The sequence below is a fragment of the Cydia fagiglandana genome, chromosome 17 (assembly GCF_963556715.1).
Source record: "Cydia fagiglandana chromosome 17, ilCydFagi1.1, whole genome shotgun sequence".
In the NCBI taxonomy this organism is placed as follows: Eukaryota; Metazoa; Arthropoda; class Insecta; order Lepidoptera; family Tortricidae; genus Cydia; species Cydia fagiglandana.
In genome coordinates, this window is record NC_085948.1 from 8,434,466 (window position 1) to 8,457,429 (window position 22,964).

Consider the following 22,964-nt stretch of genomic DNA (forward strand, 5'->3'; position numbering starts at 1 on the left):
TCAAAGCCCAAAAAAGATGCGTACGGGCCATTTGTGGAATCAATATGAGGGATAGCTGTGTTCCATTCTTTAGATCTTTTAAAATCCTAACGTTTCCAGCACTATACATATATGAACTAGCAAATTTTATAAAAAACAATCCACACCTATTCAAATTGATATCTCAACAACGCAAGCTTCCTCTACGTGTACAATATCTTAACAACATCTGCAATAATCAACACAACACAGCTTTCTTAGGTAAGAGTATACTAGGTATGGCTCCAAAAATTTTCAATAAAATCCCAAACTATATAAAGTGCCTGAAACCTGACCAGTTTAAAATACAACTAAAAACATACTTAATTAACAAATGCTATTACTCAGTAAGTGAATTTCTTGCAGACACCTGAAACAATTATAACTTGTCCATTTTAGTAAACACCCTGTATAATAGTAGTTTAAGTTATTTAGTTTTTGATTGTAATTGTGTGATTTCAGAAATTTTATTATTTTATTTGGAAGTTAAACAATATAATATTCTATTCTCAATGTTTATTGCCGTAATATTACTAATAGACATAGCTATTGTTTAAATGTAATAATTTATGGTAAACATACTCGTAATGAGTCACCATTATTTTAAGTTTAATATTTGTACGCCAATAGGCAAAACACAGAGCTCTATTTATTATTTTATATATAACACCTTAACTGTACCTGTGTTCCACAAATAAATTTTTACTTTACTTTACTTTACTTTACTTTACTTTAGTTCTTAGATTCGGTTTCGAAGAAATATTTTTTTACGTTTTCTAACTTTCTGAGAGATTTCAAATCAGACCGGGTAGAAATCAAGGTCTACCCAACATCGGGCCCAAAAAACTGTATTTGACAATAGATATATTATTATATTTCTAGCCGCCGAAACCTGAGAGCCTCTGCACGATTTGCTACACATCCGGCACGACGGGCATGCCCAAGGGCGTGATGCTGACCCACGAGAACGTGGTAGCGTCCATGTGCAGCGTCATTATGCAGCTCGGCGAGCACCGGCCCGCCAAGACCGATGTCATGATCTCCTTCCTGCCCCTCGCGCATATGCTGGAGCGATGCTGTGAGGTGAGGCATTGCTAAGATTGTTTTTCAAGGCACCATTAAATAAGGCTCCTACTTATGACTTGAAAAAAAAGTAGTAGTAGGTATACAGGTAAGCAATAGGAATTCGGTCATTTGGAAAATCATACGGAGAAATAACTTACTGACCTGATTAGAATTGAAAATCGTCGAGAGGAAAATTACAAAACATAGTTGTCAATCATCGTGTAGGTATGCAATTGCGAACGGGTCTAACGCATAGTGCTATAAATAAATACCTATCATTGTTCAAGTTCAGCAAATCGTATATGAACCGTAACCGTGACTCTTGGCAGTTTCTCAACATTTGCTTTCCAAGGTTTGCATTAAGCTGTCATCTAATTAGTTTTTATTAATCATTAGTGGTAACAAATCATAAACCATTTATTTGAAACTATGTCAACAAACATTCGTACCTTGAAGACGGATGTGTAAAAGAAAACATGAATTTAATTCAATCTTATAGTTCGTTTTTTTTAGCATTAGAAAGAACTTGCAAGAAGGTAAGCGATCTTGACATGTCTTTTAATTGAAAAACGCTTTTTAAAATTCAAAAACTATTACTTATGAAAGCAGAAGAATATAAATGATCTTATTAGATTCATAATTGTTACATATTTGCAGTAACTTATTTTTAAAATGTGTTTTTCAATTAAAAGACACATCAAGATTGTTTACCTAATTTCTAATGCTAAAAAAAACGAACTATAGGTTATAAATTTTCTCTTTTGAGAAATTATAGCGAACGGTCGATATTTAAAAGGGACGATCAAAGACTGCGTACAGCTTAATTGTTATTGAATAATATTTGATAAGTTACCTGCACCATGTCTATTTATGGCAAGATTTGATGGTTTTGAAAGCATTTTTTTAAACCGATAACTTTTCAACACAAAACTAACCTTGACTATGAAAGCTTTAATCCAAAGAGAAGAGAATTAATGACATTTGTTATTAACGGTACAATTACTTGCTCTGACGTGTATTCTGAGATTAAGTAGGCACCTAACTCGTAGAGTACAGTCGCCATCAGATATATCGGAGCGGCCAAGGTGTTCACAATATCTGAACACGAACTTTAACGCCCTGACAATAGAGGCGTGTTCAGATGATTGTGAGCACCTTGGCCGCTCCGATATATCTGATGGCGACTGTACCTAGATAGAGCAGGAGTTAGGGAATCCAATGGTCTGTAAATGGCGGCTAACACAATAAATGCAGTTCTTCCAGTTTCTCAAAAAATCTATGCATAGACTGATCAAAACATGCCTTGAAATGCAACTAAAGTGTAAACTCTCGTTTCAGAATGCTCTATACATGGTAGGGGGAGCTGTCGGCTTCTATAGCGGCGACATCAGGCGGCTCGCCGACGACCTGCAGTGCCTGAAGCCCACGATGATGCCCGCGGTGCCGCGGCTCCTGAACCGCCTGTACGACAAGGCCCAGTCGGAGATCTCCAGCTCCAAGATCAAGAAGATGCTCTTCAACATGGCTTTGTCTGCGAAGGAATCAGAGTTGAAGAGGTATTACAGTCTGCTAATGCTTTTTATGTAAATGGAAGAACGGTCGATGTCCACAGTGGTAACATATTAGGGTAATCTTCAACATGGCTTTGTCTGGGAAGGATTCAGAGTTGAAGAGGTGAGGGAAGTCTGTAAATGCTTTAAGGGAATTCAGTAAATACATATGCATGGTAGGAACCGAGGTATTTACAGCGCTTTCACAGATGAGCGGCGATCTCAGACAACTGACAACTGCTGATCAATGTAGAAGCCCACAAAGTTTGAAGTCCTTGGATCTTATTTTTTGACTAAAAACATCTGTTATAATTGAAGGGATGTTTACAAAAACAACATAACTGACTACACTGGTTGACACCTGAAACGATTAACAATGTTCTTAAAAAAGTGTCAACCGCTCTAAGCAGTTATGTTGTTTTTGTAAACATCCCTTCAATTCCAGCTACAAATTGCTTCCTTTATCGTTCCGGTAAACCGTTTTCGTGTATAGTTAGTTTTTAAAATCTCAACTTCATTGTTATTGATATGACCTTCACACGACTCACGGTAAACCTCGTCTGCAATAAGTGAGCGATCGTATATTATAACACAATCGGAATAAGTATCGCTCCTGGACTGCATCAAGAATCTTGCTGATTCACAATAGGGTATTTTCCTACTAGCCAAATTAGTTCATAACTGTCAAAACGATTTGCTAATATGGAATTTATATGAAACATTACATCGTGACGCCACGGTCTACTCACCTACTTTTTATATTTCTATCGGATTCATTAAATAGAACTCGTGTTTAAAAATAACTCCTATCTGTGTTTTTCTAATAATTATTTGGAGCTTTTTTTCGTGCATGGTGTATAATAATTTATTTTATGGCTCCTCTACACGATGGGCCAAGGCTGGCCACTCCAAGGGACGCATTTATGCGTTAGAGGGAGCAAGTGATATTGCTATCTCATTCTACCGCATGGCTGGGTCCCTTGAAGTGGCCGGCGTTGGCCCATAGTGTAAAGGAGCCATTAGATACAGTGTATTACACTCCTATTGTTCGTTCCCAGGGGCATCATCCGCGGGGACTCCATCTGGGACAAGCTGGTGTTCCGCAAGGTGCGCGAGGGCATGGGCGGGCGGCTGCGCATCATGGTGGTGGGGTCGGCGCCGCTCGCCGGCAACGTGCTCACCTTCGCGCGCTGTGCCCTAGGCTGCCTGGTAACAACCATTATTATTTTCTTCAGATATACGACTAGCTATACCTACCCAAAAATTATTCAACTTCAAAAACTGATAGCAAAGTTGCATTTTATTCACATGTGAGGCAAAGTAATCACATGCAAATTTTGAGTTGTTTTCTTATGTTTGCTGGTAGAATTGACTTTTAACCCGTGGAGCGCCCTACACAGACAAGTGTGCTGGTATATAACTAGTATAGGAGTTCCATACTACGGTAATTCTGGGGCGCTCCAAGGCTTAAATGATGATTTTGGATGATAAATATTTAATAACATTCATTTGGATTTGATTTGGTTTGATCTTGTTCGATATTTTACATTTAATTATTGCTTCGGGTTGGTGTGGTGAAAAATTTTGTGTTACTCTCGGGGGCAAATTTTGTTTAACCCTCGTGCTTTGAAACCCTCGCAACGCTCAAGATTCCATTTTTTTTTTGGAATTTTGGAGTCTTTCGCTTGCTCGGGTATCAATATTAGCACGAGCGGTTAAACAACAACTTTGCCCCCTTGTAAAACAAATAACTATTTTTACTGCATATCACATCATCACGTTACGTGACACATTTTATGTGTATTTATGTGCATTTCACTAAAAGTTTGAAGCAATCCGCCTGCTATGTGATATTTTTATACGTACATTAACGTCAGTTTGAATTCATCATTAGACAGTTTCTTGCTACAATACGTCTGTTGTTTAATATTTTTACACATTAACGTCAGACGGCATAAAATGCCACTTCCTCCACAACCCACTCATTTACCGTCAAGAATAAAACGTGTATGTTTTAATACAGTTACCTACCCTTGCGTAAAACTCATGACATTACTCCTCATTCTCACATTCCATCTTTTATGGTGGCCTATATTTTAAGAAATACGTTAAAGATGCAATAGATAACAATAGTAACACCACAGAATAACTAATAGTACTACGTAACACTCGTTGCGGTCTTGTATTAGATAGTCTAAAATTCGAGATACTTTGTGTTTTTGAAAACCTTAAATTGTACATTGAAACTGACATTACTAATTATCCAGATACCAATAATATTATCAAATAAGGTTTACTCGGGTAATTCCGAATGTCGAAAACTGTCGGATACTTCCGAAAAGAGACTTTTATTATGATGGAATTTAGGGTGATTTTCATCTGATTTTCGGAATTATTCGACATTCGATATTACCCGAATACACCTTAGTTGGTTATTATGGACCAGATTTTCGATCAATATTATTTTCATGATACGAATAATTGAGTAAATACATAAATAAGGTCATGCGGTTTATTTTAAGGAAAACTACTGGAGTTCTCAACGCTCGTGGTCATGAAGACGCAAGAATAAACATTAGTTTAGTATATCCGGAATATCTTTACAGTCATAATATTTTGAATCACGAGTAATCTACTTATCTAAGAATAGATAATCCGGCAATAAATATATGCCGACTTTACTCTGATCTTGAAACCTACTCGTACCTACCTAGTGAATCAACTTGACTTTGAAAGCATTCCATCTAATTCATAATCGCGTAGTATAAACGTTTCTCATGACATGATACATGCTTTGAAACAGGTACTCTACCTACATAAGAATTTTTATTGCTCTCTTTGTTGAGTTCATTACCAGAACAAAATGCTACTGCGAACTAGTCGGAAAATTGAGTCTCTTTGTACCTATTACAACGTCTTCAATAATACAATCTAGGTACCTACTCGTAATGCCTCAAGACTCGTGGTGAAAAGTTGATGTAGACTTTGTATACTATACTCTGTCTTTAGGTATTTAAATAAAAGTGAACAAAATCTACATTCAAATGGCTCCTTAAGCCAGTTGAGGGTAGATAAAAACATTACACGATCAAATGGGGCATTATCTATGAAGAGGGACCTTATTATCGATTGCTCTTACGCCGCACAGGGTCGCGCGGCCTTGTATTTATATCGGAGCATCGTAAATAATGGCGTAAGCGCCATCGACAATAAGGTCCCTTTTCATAGATAACGTCACAAATAATGTAGGGCGTAAGCTACCCGAAAATTTACAAATCGTTTGTTTACTTTTATTTAAATACTAACGATACAGACTATAGGACAACCGAAAAAAAGATTTATTTGTATAGCTAAATTATTGTCATCTTAAGTGATACCGGATACTCGTGAGCAGTACGAGTATCCGGTAACACTTCGGTCTTTGGAGTATGGTCAAAGGCGCCTAGGTTTCAAAAGTATGCATACGTATATTATATATGTATGTATGCTCTAGAAAGTTACGTTGGGCTCATAATGACCGAGTGGCCTAGGGATTATGGCGTCAGCCACGAAAGAATTTGGTTGGAATCCGGCCTCGGCTATTAGAAGGCTTTGGAAGTATTTGAGCTTATAATATAATTGTTTTTCAGATCGTGGAAGGCTACGGTCAGACGGAATGCACCGCGCCGGTGACTCTAACCGTTCAGGGCGACCACGTGCCTGAACATGTCGGGCCTCCCGTCGCTTGTAACAAAGTGAAGGTAAATTAGATTACTTATTTTAAAATAAATTTACCTATATTCAATTACACAAACGGGTCTACCGCGATATAATTTCATTGTTTTTACCTTTAATTCCGACGTTTCAGCTGAGTTGCACCAGCTGTGGTCACGAAAAGACCGGTCTTTCATGTGACCGGTCATGAAATTATATCGCGGTAGACCCGTTTGTGTAATTGAATATGTGTACAAAACGCGAGAGTTTAAAGTGTTATAAATTTACCTGTTGTTTGGTGCAGCTAGGCCATAGTGAACAGACATACATTATGTCAAACGGTTAGTTCCCGATTCGCCGGATTCTTGTTTCGTCGGATTCTCATATAATAGGATTGTGATTGTGACGTCCTAAAGTAAATCCGGCGAAACAGGAATCCGGCGAAACAAGTATCCAGCGAATCGGGAAGTAACCTGTCAAACTAGGCAATAAGGTGCATGTAGGGAGATATTGTGGAGAAAACTCTCAAACTTACCATAACAGAACAGTTTCCAGAAAAATAAACCTGTCTGTAGTAGCAAGTTACGAAAAAGATTAGGGCGTTTGGTTTGAGCTCCGATCTCTTAAAGGGGCCCACAGATTACCAGTTCGCCGGACGATATCAGCCTGTCAGTTAAACGCAAAAGGTGAAAGTTCCAAACAACTTGGGCCCCTTTAGAGAAGTTTTACCCGTAACAAAAGAGAAGTTGACAGTTGCCGTACTGTTGTTAATGGAAAGAACAATCCACTTATAATTCATCAGGTTTTCCTTGAAGGCTTACAGGTTTTCTCCAAAAAAAGTATAAGTACTCTTATCGCGACGTGTGACCTAATCATATTATTATTGACAGCTTGTGGACGTGCCCGAAATGGAGTACTACGCGGCGCAGGGGCACGGCGAGGTGTGCGTGCAGGGCGCCAACGTGTTCAAGGGCTACTTCAAGGAGCCCGAGAAGACCGGCGAGGTCATCGACCACGACGGCTGGCACCACACCGGCGACATCGGCAAGTGGCTGCCGGTGAGTACACTTTATATGACAGCCAGGTTGAGGACGCTCTCGAGGTGGAGTTACTATACATATATACGAGGCGTTAAAGCGTTCAAGGACCTTGTAGCTTACGATTTTTGTCCATTGGCTACGATATTTCGAATGAGACTCGAACGCACTCTATTATTACTAACCCGTTGAAAAAACGTTTTACTGGCTTGTTTTGAAACGTAAACGTAATAAAAATACATTTTGTTAGATAAGTTCGTCGACTAATTTATTTAAGTATTTATTGGTCTTATTTGTCTTTCAGAATGGCACCTTGAAAATCATTGACAGGAGAAAACACATTTTCAAACTATCACAAGGCGAATACATAGTTCCTGAGAAAATAGAAAATATATACATAAGAAGTCAATATGTCGAACAAATATTTGTACATGGAGAATCATTGAAGGTAAGTAATTTGTACTTCTTATTATCATTTTACTTAACACTTCAGTAGTATTTTTTAATCAATGACAATATCAAAAACTAACAAGTCTCAGAATTTTTTGTCTTTTCAAACATTTTGTACGAAATCGCATTTGTGGTAACTTTTTTGGCCAACGCGATATCCGCGACACCGTCCATGGTTAAAAACACTAAACCTCTGGTAGAATCGATCTCGTCCAATGAAATGGGTAACACATTCTCCCACTGTCGTGTAGCATGAATGTGGAAGAAATAGAGCTCATAGTTCAATGTGATACTATCCATTAGGATTCAACTTTTAAACTTGTCGCATGTACAAATGACCATGTACTTGTATTTTCAGTCGTGCATAGTGGCGATCGTGGTGCCCGATGTGGACGTGGTGAAGTGCTGGGCGCTGGAGCGCGGCATCAAGGGCACGTTCTCGGCGCTGTGCGAGAACCCCACCGTCAAGAAGATGATCCTCGACGACATGCTGCAGTGGGGCCGCAACGCCTCGCTCAAGACCTTCGAGCAGGTCAGAGTTTATATCATACTGGCTTTGTGAGAAGCGATGAGTAGATGTAGTTTTTGACAAGCGGTTGTTACCGGAGTGCGTCAAGGGCGTGTTCTCGGCGTTATGAAAGAACCGCACCGTCTAGATGATCCTTGACGATATACTCTAGTGAGGCTCAACGCCTCGCTCATAACCTTCGAGCAGGTCAGTGCTGATGCCCAAGTATGGTATTGTCCCTATGGTAGGTTTCCGCAATACCGGGTTGGGGGTAGGCTGGTCCATCCAGCCCGACTCCTCAAGGAATCCTATCAAACCATTTATGTAGAGTAGGAATTCTCGGAGATCTGAGATATTTGGAGCCACTCAGTCATTCCAGCATTATCTTGTGGTCGTTAACAAATCCACATGTCTTTTTTATTGGCTACAATGAACCGTAGAACCGTGTGTTCTGGGTAAATCAACATTATAGAGTCTGAAAAGTTCTTGGTAAAATCTTATCTTTAGCCCTTATAGGTGCTTTCATAGAATATACAACAATTTTATCACATTGAAATCTGATACAAATCGATGTTTCCTTTTATCACATTGAAATCTGATACAAATCGATGTTTCGTTTTATTTTTTATTATTTACTCTGACTCTAGTAGAGTAAACTAGAGTTGTAGATGTAGGTGTTAAGACCGCTAAGCTTAAGTGGGACTGGGCTGGACATGTCTGCCGCATGCACCCTGAAAGGTGGGCCAAAATGGTTACGGAGTGGGACCCACGGAACACCATAGATGGTGCTAGTCGGAGTGCAGGCAGACCAAAAAGGAGATGGCGGGACGACTTGGACGTATTTTGTCCGGATTGGCGGGAAACTTCAAAAGACAGGGTTGAGTGGAGAAAGCGAGGGGAGGCCTTTGCCCAGCAGTGGGACACTTAGCCAGGCTATAAAAAAAAAAAAAATTACTCTGACATGCTTTATATTTAAACATTTTTTTTACATTTAATTAAATGCATTTTTACATGATATTTTTTGTTTACAGGTAAAGGACATCTACCTGCACCCAGATCCATTTTCAGTGCAAAACGGCCTACTGACCCCCACAATGAAGGCGAAGAGGCCAGAGATCAGGAACTACTTCAAACCTCAGATAGAGGACATGTACAAACAGCTCGAATAACACTAGCATACACTAGATAATTATGTTTATCACAAACTATTTGTGACGTTGCAGCTACAATGGGCTGTTTTAATAAAATAGAAGGGTTTGATGATAAAATAAAAATAAATATATTATTAGACGTAAGTGAACACACCGCTATAAGTACTTCTGTTTTATTAAAACAGTCCAAATCATTAGACTAAACTGTGATGTATAACATCACTATACTCTTTAGTATCCTATCACAGTACAATGTGTTCTTTATAATTTTAGTCACTTTTCACTTTCTTAATAATATCGTTTTACTCTTGATAAGCGTAAATCAGAATGGCGGTGTCATGGAAAAGTGTTGTGACAGTATTTAATGCTATTTTTTAAACTGCTTCGAAATGATCACGAGGTACTAAGTCAAAAACAATTCACTTAGGTAAAATTAAGAAATTTTAAGCCAATGTAGGTTCTGATAGTTTGGTAGTTACATCACTTACATCTGCTTTCCTTTTGATAGCAATAATGAGGAGCGTTGTGCCTCGGACAGTCAATTAATGTCTTCATCGCTTTTGTATCTTTCTAGTGTTCTGAATTAATCACAAGCAAATCCAGAAAAGACTAGTTTACTCAAAATTGTCGTCGGTATGATGGCGGGCTGATAATTGATTTCATTTAATACACAGAAGTTTTGCAAAACCGTCCGAATTTCAATGAGACATTATTATATACATGAAAGAAAACAAAAAACTGTACCTACTCACCTATAATATATCAATCCTAGTGTCATCTGTTTATCTCAGCATTCTACCTTTCAAGACTATCCTTAGAACATAAATAATCAATTACTTCAGTGATATGCAATTCACTAACAATAATAGATTAAAATTAATTAAAATCATAAGCAATACTTTTGACAGGTTAGTAAATGTATGAGACGGAGGACATAGAAAGCATTTCCGGAAATCTGCTTAGTGATTTGGAATAATATTACCAAGCGGCTTACGGAAAATCTTCATTTTAACCGAATTTGATATGAAATAACCCTTTTCCAAAACTAAGCCATACTTGGTTTTGATGTTTGTTCATGACAAATTTGATTGAAGTGGACTTTTATCGTTAAAGAAAGTTATCATATAGGTAGGCTTTTTTTATAGCTATAGGGGGTAATACATTGTCGTGGCAATTCAACGTTGAAGGAAAAAAGTGAGCACATAATACATGTTATCTATAGGTACTGCGACTGCGACTTACTAAAAAAAATCAAGACTAATGCCCACATTTTAGCTGTAACATTTTTGGAAACAATATTCACTGCTTAGAGTCACATTATAATACAAATTGTAATAAATTTATACATAGAAAAATTTCATTTGGACAGTGCGTTTAGCTTGCGCTATTTATTTAAATATGTACTTAGAGTTTTATTTCGCTGAAAAATAAATGCTATAAAATGTAGCATGGACCCTTAACATTTTTTCTCGTAATATCGGATTCTTAAGTTTAAATTGAATTGTTAAATATGCCATGATTATGCACATACAATTTTGGTAATTTATTTGTGACTTACCATGAGTTTTATAGCTTATTTTCAGTGTATGAAATCAATATACATATATATGTGACCTTGTAAAGTATTGTAAGTAGGGATACTCGTATGAAAGCTGTGCCTTCTACCATCCTTCAACGAAAGCTTCTGTGTAATGTATTGCAACCATTTTTGTGTTTATACCCGGCGTATTTACTGTGAATATTACCTATCTACGATTATAAAATAACATAGATCAGCCTCAGCGTATGTTAAGAACAAAAGCAAGTTTTGAAAAAGAAAAATGAAAAGTTAACGCTGGTTAGTAAAACACAAAAATAGATGCAAAGTTTACGACAACATTTGTACAGAAAAATTAACAAAAAACTAAGAGGCGAAAGTAGATATTAACAGTAACAAGTTAACTGTCCATCGATGGACCTTTTATGTTATTGCAAAAAAAATCGAAACAACAGTTGATGACGGTACCTATTTTAATTTTAGATTTCTATCTAAATATGTTATTGGCGTTATTGCTGAGTGGATTTAAGTGATCTGTGAACTAGCGGGTGAATCTCTTTATGTTTGATCATTATTAAACTGTCGACTGACTTATTTTTAAATTGTGTGGTATAATATTGTTTTTAACCTAAGTAAAGATTAAAATAAATAGTTATATAAGAAAGCAAGTCAGTCGACAGTTTAAAAGTAGATGTTGGCCGTATATCTCCTTAAAGTAATTGAAATGTTGGAACATGTGTAGGTCAAAATATTCGCACTTTGTTAGTATAATTTTATATCGTGTATGCTATCCGATTGGTTCAGCTTTGGGCGGAACGCCGGGCGCGTTCATGTTGTTCAAACCAAAATTTTGTTGTTATTGGTGCAAGTTGCTACAATAATTTATTTTTAATAAAAATTTAAATAATTCGCATATTTTTTTATTGTCTCTCCCTTCACTTTGTTGTGATCGTAAATTACCTATTTTAATTTACTTTAGCTCGTAAAATTGTGTTTGAATACCGAAAGATTATTATCTTATAAAGTTATTGACGTTTTGACATCGTTAATGATTTTAAAAGCAATCGAGATTACGTATTTTATTTCTTTTTAATATACTTTTTTTTACAATGACCCACATCCAAGCAGTTTTTAATGGTCGGGGCGTAATACCTTATAGGCTTACTTTTATCAATTTTATCATATTACAGTACACATTGAAGGCTTCACAACTCGTACGTATGGTATTCCGTTTACCTGCAATCAGATCGGTCAGACTCCGTCAGAGACCTTCGGCACATCCTAGCATTGAATTGTTTGGTACCTACCTAGGGTTAGGTGCCGATTCTATGGAACAGTAAAAAAACGATAAATAAAATACTGTCGCATAATTATGCATATTTGTGGCATAGTAAAAATACGTAGTGGATTTGTGTTTACTTGGGCCATTGTATTCAAAGTTGTACACCTCGAAAAATTTATATAAATATAAGTGGTTTATTTGATGTTTAAGTAATCAAAGAAGAAAATAGGTTTTTCTTGAGTATGTGAGAAGCGACGTTTAAAATAAAATTAATTAAAAATTAAAAAAAAACGACTGCTATTTAAAAACGAATTGAAAGCTAAATGTAAATTTTAGATATGTTAGTTAATTCAACTTAATGGATATATGTATATTGGAATATAAGTGGCCAGACACCGTCACAAATGGCAAACGCAAAAGTTTAGGCTCATTTAGGATCGTGACTGAACCTGTAGCCTGTAGGTAAGTATATAAATTTTATTTCTTGGACATTCATGTGTTAATTTTTTCCTATTTTAAAGGTCCCCGACTGCAAACGCAATAAAATATTTGTCTATTCGAACACTTTACTCACACAAGCAATAGGGGCTTTAGTATAGTTTTTTACCCGTATAACCTTGTCGCAAGCTAAGCACAATAATTTTATTCGTGTTTTTATTTGGTATGATTTGGTTTTCCTAGGCTTAGCTCACCTTAATGCCAACGGTTTGTAATTATGATCGATTGGAGGGAAATATTCGACCGTTTAAGATAATCTTAAGACAATGAAACAGATAAGACCAGACGACCTCTTGAGAGCCCACGATCGTAGCCACGAGGACTATTTTCATGTCGTGATTCACGCAACGCCGTGAGATCGTCGCCGTGAACTAAATTGTATTTGATTATCTTTATCCTTAGGTACGAGATAAAAATAGACGTAGGTATCCGACCTTAGGAGAGGATAGGATTGAGATTAAAACTAGAGATGAAAGTGGTTAAGCGACTTGGATTAAAAAGCAATGAATAAATTTTGAAAAATATTATACCATGGGGAACCCGTATATATTAGGTAAATTAATTAATTGATTTATAAATGGTAAGTACTAAGTACCTACATGTATAACATTTAAAATAATTAAACCAAGAATAAAAAAACACACATTAGCTCATCACGTCACTACAAAATGAATTGCTAATGGCTCTACTAGACATCAACGAGCAGAAAAGAATGCAATCTCCCATCGTAAAATCAAACGTAGGTGTAAATACGATAACAAACTAATAGTGGAATCAACCCGACCCACTTTTTCCCATACGCAATAAAAATAAACATTTGACACATCGTGCTGAGAGATCGAAGCGCCGGGAAGTGCGGGTAAACATCAACACACCGATGTCCAGAAATGTCGAGAACCTTGTGGAAGTCGAGGCCAGCAAAACCATGACTTACCTGCTCAAGAGATTACCTTGTTGGTTCAATAATTATTCCGTTAGATAATTGGCTAAACGATCTTAAAACAAGTAAAAGTTATAAACAAACAGTATAGTACACAAACAAGGAAAATATTTAAAATCTTCCAAACTTACGTCCGACCTGATATTGAGGATATTTTTTGAAGAAAACGGTTCAGCCAATCATGTAAAAAATTGAGCTATACCTACTCGAAAATCTCTTGTTAGATGGTCAAACCACGGCGGGCATAGAACATGCTCCCGGCTCCCGGTATAGTTTTTTACGTCTCCGTTTTTACCGTAAAATTTCTGTCTGTTTAATATCAAAATCTAACGGTAAACTTTTCAAGGAAAGATATTTTATTTAGTAAATATAAAAAACTTCAAAGAGCCTCTCTACAGAGAACAATCAGAGTCAAATATACATACTATTATAGTGACAGAAAAATTGGCCACACGACCCTATTCCTATGGTAACAGAGGTGTGTTGGGATATATGTGGCCACTTTGGCTGTAACTATTCATTTGACACTGACAGTACATAAAAAGAATGAGTTGAGTCTCGCTCCATTGGCGGCGGCATCCTTGTTAAAGGTTAATTTCATTGTATAAAAGTTTTTTAGAAATAATTTACGTTTAAGAATAATAAAAAAAAACTAGAGATGCACCGGATATCCATTTACTATCCGGTATCCGGCCTATCCGGCCATTATTTTACTATACGGCTGGATACCGGATAGTGACCTACTATCCGGCCGGATACCGGATAGTAATGTTGCTTGATTTGGGAGTAAACAAATTGGATTTAAGAAACAGACACGGACATAATCGTACTTGTTTATTATTTTAAAACAATTTATCACTCCACTGCCTTGCAAGCGCACTCATTTCGAACCTAGAAATGAGTCCGCGCGAACATTTACTAGGAAACAGGTCAAACCTGCAGAATGCGCACCTGAAAAACCGAAATATAGATATATTTCTGCTGGCCGAATATTAGCGGCCGGATACCGGATATACGGCCGATGGTCAGACCGAATATGCGGTATCCGGTATCCGGCCAAACAACTATCCGTTGCATCTCTAAAAAAAACCCACCATACCGATCTAATGTTGTAAATGAAAGCTTATTTTTTTGCGGCCAGCAAAGTATCCATTACTTACAACCCCTCATCGGCGTAAACGAGTCGAACGAGTGAACATTAAAATTGTGGATCGCTCCAATAAACTTGTCCAAAGCGGTTCAAACAACATCTGATGCTGTTATTATTAGACCATTTTATTCGTAGACTCCTACGCTCTTTAAGTGGTCGACGCGAAATTCTACATTACTGTTGCATGAGCAATCTTGAACGTTGTTGATCGCTTCGCTCAAATTACTTGAAAGGTTATAAAGAAGACCTAGTCGGCTCGATTCGAAAAATGAATTAGATTTCTACTAGACTTCAACAAGTTACGATACGGATAATTTAAAGATATTTGTAAGATAGATATGTCAAATTTGACGTTTCCGCGATTCTGGAGGTCCCCTTGAACGATTTCGACAAGTTATGACTTAGATATCCAAGTCACATCTAGTCGATATCTAATGTAGATCTAGTTGATCTCTAAATCGTCTCAAGATCTTGTGATTATCTCGAAATCCGAATAGGCCTGTTAGGATCAAGGAATGTAATAGTAAGTACCTAATATTTCAATCTGACATTGTTTATATTTGAGAATCGATAAAGGTACTTACAGTAATTTGATTCCCTGGACACCATCTAGAACCATCTCTAGTTTATCTTCTACAACAGTGCTTATTGATGTATGTCATGTAGTCTAGTAGTTAAAGTGACTAGGTTCTATAGTGGCCTAGGAATCAATTGGCTGACTACAAATGAGTCGTATTTAAGTTTGCACTAAATAGCAGCCAATAGACGACAGGTCTGGCCTAGTGGGTAGCTGGGTAGTGACCCTGCCTGTGAAGCCGATGGTCCTGGGTTCAAATACCGGTAAGGGCATTTATTTGTGTGGTGAGCACAGATATTTGTTCCTGAATCATGGATGTTTCCTATGTATTTAATTAAAGTATTTGACGCTCCCGTATTAAAATAAATAAATAAAAATAAAAATCATTTATTGCAGATCAAAGATCCATATAGTGTTAGTAACAATTTTGACTTAATAACTAAGTTAGTAGGTACAGAAAATATCCAAAACAAAACAAAACAAAACAAAACATGACAAATTGGCCCACGATTGGTCGCGGCCTCATCCTATTTGGCCCTGCCGATGGCCACTTCGACCCAGTATTTAGTTATAGGGCAGTCAAGGCTCTCCGACAATACTTTGAGGAGGCCGTTGCCGCTGCCACGCACTCGCCTGAGTAGTGATCCCACACGCTTGCGTCTGATTGCGTAAAAGTCGTCCGTACGTACTTCTGCAAACATGTTGGACGCACTACAGTGCTTCGGCAGCCGCAACAGCATCCTCAAAATATTGTTATATTGGACTCTTAGTGCGTTGTATGCCCTCTGTGTAAAACCTACCCACAGACTGCAAGTGTAGAACGTCTGACAGTAGGCTTTGAAAAGCGTCAATTTGACTTGTTCATTACACCTTGCAAATCTGCGGGCAAGCATATTACCGCGCACCGCCATCGCCCTTCTCTCCCTCTCTATATCCAGGTCATCCTTTAGGTCTTCTGTAAGGATATGCCCCAGGTATTTGAACCTCTCAACTCTCTTCAAGGGCACGCCGCACAGCATGATCCTAGGTATTGTTGTAGGGTTGTATTTACTGGCTTTGAAGAGTACAAACTCGCTCTTGCTTGTGTTATATCTAAGACCATGCTGCTCAGCATACCCCTCACACACAGAAATGAGTTGCCGTAACGAGTCGCTCGACGGACCCAGCAATACCATGTCGTCTGCATAACTGATGTTGACGAGAGGTATTGGCGAGATCAAGGCCGTCTAACACGAAAATTAAAATTTCGTTATCAAGCTTACTCTATCGCTCGTATTAAAGCAAGAGTGATAGAGAGATACACGATAGAAGACAGATAACGAAATTTTGTGTGGTGCTCCGTACGCAGGGATTTACGTAATATTTCCTATTGAATTGATATTTGTGAGAATCGTTTGGCTTTATTTCCAATTCAAAAATTCAAAACATATTTATTTCATAGCTTGGATGTTACGGTGAAGTACAGTGATCTCCACACTAGGCTTAGCCTGTGACGTGTGAATCTAAGCCAAATACAAATTATTATTAAATCCAGTACAGTCACCTGCACTAATATTTATTACACAACGAAGGCCGCAAAAATATCTGACACGGTCTTATTCTGTTGAGCCATAAGAGCGTGTCACATATTTCTGCGGCCCTCGAAGAGTAACTTATTATTGCAGGTGACTGTACGTTAAAATTAAAACTAAGAATTTTTATTAAATGTCTAATCCAACTGAGTACAAAAGACTACAAATTAACGCCATCTACCGCCAAGTAGCGAAAGTAGTTAAAAATAGTGATATTCTGATATCCCTCTTGAAATAATTTATTGAATAAAATGTTACTACCACGGCGGAGTTATTCAAGTACATCTATTATTTAGAAAAATAACCTTGATCGATAACTACACTGATTATCATTCAGCGCGAAGTAATCAATCTATTATTAGCATGACTTCGAACCTATTAAAATGTTTATTGCTAGATGACATAAAAAGTCGGTACTCTACTGTTTAATCTACTGTTAAGTAGATATATTATACATATAAGTACCTACGATTAAACAGTGTTCAATTATGATAACAATGGTTATAATTGGCGTTGTTCCTTGCTGAACTTCCGCCTAGCTACGTGTTTGCCCAATTGTAGGTGCGATCCTTCGTAAACTGTACTACAATTAAAATGCAATGGGATGTAATGATAATGACGTACTCAAACAAGCGTAATAAAATTGCTTGAGCATTCATTCATATTCACAACGCCGCGCGTTTTTATTTATAGATTTTATACCTTATACCGCTTATCGGCGCATCACGTAGGGGCATCTACTGTTTCTGTTAGTTGGCATGCGGGCTTCACGCTAGCAACTCGCGTCGCGACCGCGCCTCGTGCTGCCATCTAGTGGCCCGCTCCGCCAGCGGTGACCTTGCCAGCCTAACCGCGCCGTTCATTGGCCACAGACGCCACGATCGCTCCTCTCTATCCATTTCTCTCGCTCCCAAAACTATGGCATTCGGGCACAAAATACACCAGCGATGACAATACGCGTATCCAACAAAACAGGTGGCGATGACATCGCCTGTGACCTGTCAAAATGACGTGACGTTAACAGACAGTCGTGTTTATAACCTCTCTGTGCAACTAATCTATATTCTAGTGTAAACATGTTGTTTGGCAAATTGTGGATGGCGTTTCAAGATGAGTTAGGTGAGTAAACTTGTATTTGTTAACTTTTAGGTTACGTAATATTGTTTGGACCGGTGTCAGTCGACGCTTTGGATAATAACGCTTGATTGATATTACAGAGACAAAGACGTGATCTCTGTTTCTATAAATATCTCACTGGCACGGCAGTTAATCAGCAGTTTACTTGATTCAATGCATTTGCCACTATTTGTCGTAACGGCTACTTAGGTACCTTACCTAAGTGTGTAGCGCCTAAGTTAGTATTACTTGCATGCATACCAATGTATCGTGTTGGTTTCTTTACTATGAATAGGTAGGTTTACGTTATGAACACTAAGGTTTTAACCGGCGAGTCGCTAGGTGTAGGTATGGATATCATCGTCATTAAACATTTTTTACTTTGTTTATTTGTTGAAACTTAATGAATAAACTAAGTACATACCTATATATTCCTTCTAGGTACTTTGTATTAATACATACATATTTTTTTCTCACAATTACGTTGATGACTTAAGCCTGACGGTACCTACCAATAAACTTAGAGGCGTTACCTTACTGGACGCACGAGGAAAACAGTAAAATACCTACAATAAAACTTCAGTAGATATCTAATTAATAACTACCCAAACTGTATGTATGATACCTATCTCCGCAAATAGAAATAATTAAGACCGCCTAGTGTCTAGCGCACTGCGCAGTATGTACAGCCCTTTTCTCTTGTACCTACGTAATACCTACGTTTTTAATTTGCTTTTACTAATGTACCATGACTTTTGTAAATCGAATGAAAAATACCTACTTCCCTGTTTTTTTATCTGTTTGAATAATTAAAGTACCTACCGGGTTGGTAAATACCTGAGCCTGGTTGGTAAATCGTATTCTGATTGGATTAGTGATTTGATGACTCGATTTTATGACGGGTTGTTTACCATCATAAGAATAAAGATACGCACATATGTCGCACAAAACATTAAGATTAGGTATGCGATAACGACATTAACGACTACTGAACGTGATATGTAGGTTACATGTACGGAAATGAATGTGTTATTTTGCATACACACCTAGGGTACCTACTACCTACCTACCTACTGTATGTTGTTTATGCCAGTTATAAACATATGCTGTAACTACTTACAGCAGGCGTGTCTCACTCCGAGATTTCGTCGCTTTGCTACAGGTAGCTAAAAGTACATCCGTTCGACCCCAATTTTGGGGTTTGCCATAAGCCGCGCGTGGCGCTGTCGCCACCTATCGGCCATATCTGTGCTGATCGTAAGAGACGCGTTTTGTTAGAGAGTGAGTCTTCTGTACCTAGTACTGTTATTTATTCTGTGCTTACAGTAGGTATAACGTTCCATTTCCTCTGGCCAGTCCTAAAAGTCTAAACTTTTATCTGACTTCTAGTGGTTACAAGAGGTTTTTAAAAAACTCGCCAAGTCCGTCGCAATTCTGACAAAAGACCAAAAATCCTGACAAGTTAATAGACCCTAGATAGAACTCCCTAGATGAGAGATAAGAGTGGTAATTAACTCATCGTGATCAGTGGTTTAAAATTGCCGATTCTAAGAGCTACCCCACTCTAGGGTCTCTATGGCTGCTCCTCGACGCCACGTTGGCGCAACTGCGCAGCGGCGCTATTTTCTATAGCGCTGACTGGATGCCGACGCTCAAGAGACGCTAATGCGGGGTGGCCCTAGAGTATCCGAGGTTTTGATGATGATGTTCAATATAGTCATACTGGACAACATATATTTCTCCGAATCGTGAAAAAATATCCCTGCTCATGGGAGCATAGGTTAGGTTTTGGCTTCTGAAATCATTGCCAAATGTACAAATAGCGTTATCTGTCCAAATTTTTCTACGCCCTACCACCATATCACTCGTATCGATAGAAATCGATAGCCACTCATTAATCTAAACTAATCTAAAGGTATCTGCTAGTGCTACGTCACATAATATGTATTTGGCGTGCCCTGGCATTGTAATCCGATTGCTTTCGCTCAATAATGCCGAACTCTCTGAATCAGTAAATCTGTGAATTGCGGATCTATAACAATCTCTAATTTAAAAAAAACCGGCCAAGTGCGAGTCGGACTCGCGCACGAAGGTTTCCGTACCATAATGCAAAAAAAAAATCTGAAAAAAAAAGAAAAAAAAAACGGTCACCCATCCAAGTACTGACCACGCCCGACGTTGCTTAACTTTGGTCAAAAATCACGTTTGTTGTATGGGAGCCCCATTTAAATCTTTATTTTATTCTGTTTTTAGTATTTGTTGTTATAGCGGCAACAGAAATACATCATCTGTTAAAATTTCAACTGCCTAGCTATCACGGTTCGTGAGATACAGCCTGGTGACAGACAGACGGACGGACGGACGGACGGACGGACAGACGGACAGACGGACGGACGGACAGCGAAGTCTTAGTAATAGGGTCCCGTTTTACCCTTTGGGTACAGAACCCTAACAACTCGCCCTGCCTCTGTTCTCTGTGACAATTTACGCCTAATAATGACAATTCGCCTTACATTCCTGGCCGAACATGTAAGTGTATGTATAGTATATTGACACTACGTATTGTGGTACGTTACTCACTCCGAAATATACAGTTGTCAGTGTCAGGTGTCAATTGGTAGAGTTAAACCAAGAAAAGTCTGCAGCGATTTTGATAGCCCACGCAGTGTAAGTGTTAATTTAAAAGTCAAACTTCTATGAAAGTATGACGTATAAATAACACTTGCATTGCGGTGGCGATCAAAATCGCTGCAGGCTTTTCTTGGTTTAACTGTAGTGCGATTAGTCAGAGACGTTCGCTAAGTGGTACCCCCTTCTCTCTCCACACAACTCGGGGCCCGATTTGGATTTTGAAATAGACATCTATTAGACATCTTTTAGACATCACCAAGATACGATAACGATATGTTTAAGATCTAACCTGTCAAATTTGACATTTGCGCGATTCTGGAGATATTAATTACTCTTGAACGATTTCCACAGGATATGACTTGGAGATCCAATTCACATCTAACAGATATCTTACTCTATCTAACGTAAAAGTGACATTGGTTGCCCGAATTGCGCTGCAAAACAGAACTAGTTGATATCTAAACCATAACGTATCTAGAATGGATCTAGTACGTGTCGTCTCTTGTGAATATCTTGAAGTTCGAATACGGCAGTCGGTCAAAATAAATTTCAGATAGAAACAAAAGAATTGATAATCTAAAGTCGGCCAAGATCATGCTGTTACGTAAACTTGTCACGTCACTGCCCTGTTTAAGCTCGTCTCGATATTTGATGTCTGATAAGAGTGATAAGGGTATCGGAAAAACATAAAACGATTCGTTTTCGTATTATCTATTTGTTTCCTATTATCAGATGTAAGTAAAGTAAAGGAAAACGTGAGTTTTGTCAATGAAATTGAAATTGAAGTAGTGTCAAGTCCAATGTTATAGGTACCTAATACCAAAGACATATGTAACTTCGTATAAGATGAATAAAGTCTAAGGAAAAAACGTGCCTCGGAAATCAAGAAAAAGTCATTCTCGGATAGATGCCGCACACACCTTTAGCCTATGCTCAGCTAGATGGCGTGACGACACCGTTTCATATTTAATTACATAGATATCAGTGAATGAACATGGATCAAAATGATATAAAAATAATAAAATCATTTATCCATATTTTTTTTTGATAATTTTATACGTTTTCATTTTGAGTTTTAGTCGTGTGTCGATAGATGACAGTAAATTTACTGTGACTACAAAATTTACAATTACAGGACCCCTCTATACTATCTATTATTTTTGCTAATACTTAAAATAAAGAATTACATGCGGTTCCGGTTATCATCTTGAATATGAATATTCTTGGTAGGCTGTAAAAAATTCGAAAGAGTTACTTCAGGATGATAACGAGTTTCATCATCATCTTTATCATATCACCACTTGTCCCGGTCCAGAGCTAATCTCATCCTGAGACATTCTGAGAGAAAGAAAGAAAAAATAAAGCTAAAAAAAAAGAAAAACAAAAAAAGAAAAAGAACAGAAAGGAAAAGATGGAGAGAAAAGAAAGAAATAAGAAGGAAAAGAGTTTACACGATAAGAAGGCCTACAACGAAAATTGGTAATTACAATTTCATAATCTGCTTCTCTACCGTTCGCGCGCGTTAAAACATGCAAGAGTGATAGAGAGGCAGATGACGATAGGTATTTTGACTTTGGCACTAGGCTCTTAGTTTAGTTTGTTGTTGTGGTTATAAGTACTAGTTATAGTTTACCTAGTCAGAGGTAAGTTAAGTTTCCTAAAGAATAATCTGGCATTCAGTGTAAAATGGCCCCAAAATATTTGTATGTTGTTTCGTCACAATATAATTTTTAACGAAATATTATTTTTTTAGGATTGGATCGTTGCGTGGCATGCCTTAATTTAAAAAAAGTTGTTCAAGAATAAAAAAGTACTGATGCAAAGCATTGTAAAAGGAGTCGTAATTATCATTCGCAAACTTTTGCAATTAAAATCGGAACAATATTAAACATAAAGCCCCAATAAACGCACATTTCGAAATGCTATAAAGTGGCGCAATGCCTTTAAATGAGACGTGCCAACGAAATAATTATACACTGACCGAGGTAAACAAAGATGTTGTTAGGGAACAAGGCCAGGGAACCACTTTCGGAACGCTTTGGACTTTGATACCTAATTGCCGTTCTTTATATATTTGTTATTTAAAAAAAACAGAGACTCTTTCCAGATAGATTTTCGTACACTTACCGGCCTGTTGCTGTCTCTATTGCACGCGCATAATTATATTTCTGTCCCGCCCATGATGATTTG

General features: G+C 37.7%; 3 protein-coding genes across 5 annotated transcripts in view; 2 read left to right on the forward strand and 1 right to left on the reverse strand.

Annotated features, from left to right (window-relative positions):
• The window catches only part of LOC134672386 (long-chain-fatty-acid--CoA ligase 1), a 78,850-nt gene extending 66,932 nt beyond the window's left edge, over positions 1-11,918 (forward strand). For all 3 annotated transcript variants that reach the window (XM_063530259.1, XM_063530258.1, XM_063530260.1), the window contains 8 exons: positions 901-1,101; positions 2,422-2,639; positions 3,692-3,842; positions 6,263-6,373; positions 7,217-7,384; positions 7,668-7,811; positions 8,172-8,345; positions 9,353-11,918. In XM_063530259.1, the coding sequence (XP_063386329.1) occupies positions 901-1,101; positions 2,422-2,639; positions 3,692-3,842; positions 6,263-6,373; positions 7,217-7,384; positions 7,668-7,811; positions 8,172-8,345; positions 9,353-9,490 (1,305 nt within the window). In that variant the 3' untranslated portion in view covers positions 9,491-11,918. The remainder of the gene's footprint in view (positions 1-900; positions 1,102-2,421; positions 2,640-3,691; positions 3,843-6,262; positions 6,374-7,216; positions 7,385-7,667; positions 7,812-8,171; positions 8,346-9,352) is intronic.
• A 4,065-nt stretch (positions 11,919-15,983) lies between these two features.
• LOC134672876 (uncharacterized) lies at positions 15,984-16,631 on the reverse strand. Its single transcript, XM_063530823.1, has one exon. The coding sequence runs from the start codon at positions 16,629-16,631 to the stop codon at positions 15,984-15,986; it is 648 nt and encodes a 215-aa protein (XP_063386893.1).
• Positions 16,632-17,757: 1,126 nt separating this feature from the next.
• The window catches only part of LOC134672383 (cGMP-dependent protein kinase, isozyme 2 forms cD4/T1/T3A/T3B), a 147,951-nt gene continuing 142,744 nt past the window's right edge, over positions 17,758-22,964 (forward strand). The window contains exon 1 of the mRNA XM_063530247.1: positions 17,758-18,146. The gene's annotated coding sequence lies outside the window, so the exon portion shown is untranslated. The remainder of the gene's footprint in view (positions 18,147-22,964) is intronic.